This window comes from Rhinoderma darwinii, chromosome 6 (assembly GCF_050947455.1).
Source record: "Rhinoderma darwinii isolate aRhiDar2 chromosome 6, aRhiDar2.hap1, whole genome shotgun sequence".
In the NCBI taxonomy this organism is placed as follows: domain Eukaryota; kingdom Metazoa; phylum Chordata; class Amphibia; order Anura; family Rhinodermatidae; genus Rhinoderma; species Rhinoderma darwinii.
Genome location: NC_134692.1, coordinates 66,560,727 through 66,564,945, shown reverse-complemented (window position 1 = coordinate 66,564,945; position 4,219 = coordinate 66,560,727). Strand labels below are relative to the sequence as shown.

Below are 4,219 nucleotides of genomic sequence, written 5' to 3'. Positions count from 1 at the left end.
CAATTTTGTGTGGTATAACTGCCTGTCTTACAAGCAGATACATTTAAATTGAGAAAAATGCTAATTTTTGCAATTTTTCGCTAATTTTTGGTGTTTTTCACAATTAAATACTGAACATATCGAGCAAATTTTGGCAGTAACATAAAGTCCAATGTGTCACGAGAAAACAATCTCAGAATCGCTTGGATAGGCGAAAGCATTCCGGAGTTATTACCACATAAAGTGACACATGTCAGATTTGAAAAATGAGGCTCTGTCAGGAAGGTCAAAAGTGGCTAAAGAGGGAAGGGGTTAAAGCTACCTACTGTCCCTGCTGTGACCAGCTCCTGCGGTAGACTATTCCATAGATTCACAGTTCTCACAGTAAAGAAGGCTTGTCGCCTCTGCAAGTTGAACCTTTTTTTCTCCAGACGGAGGGAGTGCCCCCTTCTTTTTTGAGGGGGTTTTACATGTAACAGGATTTCACCATATTTTTTGTATGTGCCATTCATATATTTATATAAGTTAATCGTGTACCCCCTTAGTCGTCTTTTTTCAAGGCTAAATAGGTTTAATTATTTTGATCTTTCCTCATAACTTAGATTCTCCATGCCCCTTATTAGCTTCGTCATATGTTGGGGAACAGTCAGGCTGTCCCTATACACATTACAGTATCAGCAGGATCCATCCAAATTCATCTTATGTGTATGATTAGCTTAATTCCAGAGAGTCACAAACCAGGCACTCAATAACATTGACAACATGGTTTCAAAATTCAGTAAATCTTCCAAACAGGAATTCTTTTGATATGATATATTTTATTGGATATTTAGTGTGTACATAAGTAATGATTTTTTTCAGCTATTTCTATAATTGGATTACTTTTATTTTCTGATACTATATACATACTTTTATCTAAGTCAATATAATCTCTCATTCTGTTAAGTTCAAAGAGCCCATTCATGGAAATACAGATATATGTTCTGTAAATTAAATATGTTTTTAAAGTTTTTTTTATAGGTCTACAGTTTCATATTTTCATTTGGATTAACATTCTCTGCAATGTTAAACATCAGCCTTCTAAATCAAAATATTGTAGATTAAGTATGAAATGAAGAAATTTCTAATTCTAAATAAAGATTGAAATCTTTAAATTTTTAGAATCAAGTAATTACACTTAAGGGCCTGCTCACATCTGCGCTGACCTCCTTTCATCAATCGAAAAAAACGGAAACCTAGCTGAACGGAGGCAAACTTATGCCAATTGAAAGAGAAAAAATACCATTGAAATCAATGGTAATGCAAACTGAAGTGATAGTTTCCGTTTGTTTCTCTGATGGAAAGGTTAAATGGAACAAAGGAATGGAAGGTAGCGCTGATGTGAACAGGCCCTAATAAATATCTTTTTAAGCATGATTTAACCTTCTTCTTAATGCAAAATTTCTCAGAGCTAATTTCACTTCCCTATTCCGAAGTGTGTAGATCAAAGGATTCAGCATTGGCGTTACAATAATATAAAATATTGCAATAATTTTGTCTCTCTCTGGTAAATAGTATGATTGTGGCTTCATATACATAGCTGAACACGTGCCAAAATACAAGGTAACAGCCATCATATGGGATGCACATGTGGAGAAAGCTTTTCTCCTGCTCTCCGAGGAGGTCATTTTCATGATGGATCTCATGATTCGGATATAAGAGATAACAATGCAACAAACAGGTATCATTAGAATAATCACACAAAGGGTAAATGTGATCACATTATTGATAAATATATCAGTGCAGCTCAATGATAAATACCCTGGTCCTTCACAGAAAAAATGGTTCATTATATTGTGTCCACAGGTTGGCACATTTATAGTAGTTGTAATTTGAATTAAAGAGAAGAGACATCCACATGCCCATGTACCCACAGCAGCACGGAAACATAGTGCATTGGTCATTATTGTAACATAATGTAATGGGTAACATACAGCAATATATCTGTCATATGCCATTACAGCAAATAAAAAACATTCAGTTATGCCCAGAGCGAGTGAAATGTACATTTGTGCAGCACAACCTGTGAATGAAATAGTTTTTTTCAATGACAATAAGTCATTTAAAGCTTTTGGTACATTTGTGGTTGAGTAGATGATATCTAAAAGTGAAAGATTTGTAAGAAAAAAATACATTGGGGTACGTAGTCTGGTATTTGTTATAGTAACCATGATGATGAGAAAGTTCCCCATACAAGTTATTACATAGAAACTCAAAAACATCACAAACAGAGCTACCTGTGTTTGTGGGTTACTAGAAAATCCAAGTAGAACTAATTCAGATATTTCAGTCAAGTTTTCCAAAGCCATCTAGTTGTTTATTTAAAGCATCAATCAGATATAAGGTGCATCTGTTGAAATAAAGAATATTACAATGTTGTCACATGGTATAGCATTTGGGACAAGCAAAGTACAAAAAAGATGATAACTGCAATACTTAAAACTCAGTCCTTTAAATTAAATCAGAATATTTTTTATCTAAAAAGCAGTTGACATACACACACATATATATATATATATATATATATATATATGCACCCATGCAAACAATGCAAAAGAAGAAGGTTTTAGATCGTTACAAAAATGTTATGAAGTAAATATACAGAATGTTTCTTTGAATAACCATTTCAAGGCTCTGTTTACATTTGAGTTAAATGCTCTGTTAGACGCCTCTGTCGCATATTACGTCAAATTTGATTGGAAAAATAGTACTGCATGCGGCACAATTTTTCCCATCAAAATAATGGACACCTTGGCAAAAACCAGCTGGACCACATTGTAGAACCCCACCCGTCAACTGCTGCTTGTATTTGTTGTGCAACTGATTCCGCACTGCGTTGTGGCTATTGTTATAAACGGAAGTATCCACACAGAGCCAAACATATTTACAGTACATTAATATAATGAGGAAGTTGATAGAAGTGGGAATTAAAAATAATCATTAAGAGTTGTTTCAAAACTATTTTATATCATGTATTTAGGTAAACGTGTTGTCATAATTCTTTGGAGTAACAGTCATTTTTATAACCTCTGCTGGCTACCATAAAAAAAAAACATTCCATACTTACAGACAATCGAGTGTCAAGGGACATTTGTATAGTTATTTAATAAAATACAAACCAATGGGCAGGGGCATATAGCAAAATCATTTATTAATGCTAATGCCCACCATTCCATTTTTAGGACCCACATTTTACTTTGGCTTTGTGATTTGATGGATTACTTATTTTTGCATGAAGCCACCACTAGGGGATATGCATCTATAAAGCTAGTACTCAATTCATGGGAGCTGTATAGATCTAGGAGCAAAACCTAGTGGTGGTTGCAGCTAGCTGAACTTGCTGTAACTCCTCTATAACTGTCAGTATTGTTGTAACTATAATATAACTATTTTTTCATTCCCTTATAACTCAAACCGCACGCAATTGTATTTAGAAGTCTGCAAACTAAAGTTATTGAGTAATATTATTTATGGACTTTGGTTCTTAGCTAAAAAAAAAAAGTAGATCTAGCAATAGTAAGTGGTTATATAGAAACATTATGTTGAATTACTTATTTTTTAAACCAAACTGTCATGAACAAATACACAGTAAACAGTGAGGTCCCTGTTCTTCCCAAACCTCTGCCCCTACCTACTTGTACGACCCGACCTAAACGACGGCACACAACTGGGCGGCGTTCCCTATACTGGTACAAGGGAAACTGACAAACAGATAAGACAAAGACAGTACGAAATAACAAAGGGTCACCTGGGAAGTACACGGAGGGAGAGGCAGGGCAATTGCGCCGCGGACAAGTCCGGGAGCAAAGGGCGGAGTCAGGCAGGCAGGGTCAAACCGGGAGAGTGTGGAAAATACAAAAGTCAGAGGCAAAGAAAAGTCAGGAGTCCAGCCGAGGTCAGGTCACAAGAAGTCATAAAGCAAGTCGCTCAGGGGAGTCTGAAACAAGGGAAAGCAGCAGGCAAGGAAACTCTAATTACAGAGAAAGGCCAACTGTCCCAGGCTGAACTAAATAAGGAGAGGGCGGGAGCTCAGGAACATCAGCTAGGCTTTGATTGGCCTGACGCTCCTGAGCTCCTATTGGCTGCCTCAGTCTGCCAGGCCGGGCGACGCCTGAGCGAGTAACTCTCGATGTCCTGGAAACCGAGGGAGCAACAGGCAGAGAGTATGTGACACAAACTTTGTGAAATAGAAAAAAAAAAT

General features: G+C 36.5%; 1 protein-coding gene across 1 annotated transcript; it reads right to left on the bottom strand.

Moving 5' to 3' along the window:
• Positions 1–1,385: 1,385 nt before the first annotated feature.
• Positions 1,386–2,327, bottom strand: LOC142656600 (olfactory receptor 10A7-like). The gene has a single exon (XM_075831531.1). It carries the CDS (start codon positions 2,325–2,327, stop codon positions 1,386–1,388), a length of 942 nt encoding a protein of 313 aa, XP_075687646.1.
• Positions 2,328–4,219: the final 1,892 nt, after the last annotated feature.

Excerpts from the sequence above, each read along its gene's own strand:
- LOC142656600 (XM_075831531.1), bottom strand. The coding sequence starts at position 2,327 with ATGGCTTTGGAAAACTTGACTGAAATATCTGAATTAGTTCTACTTGGA.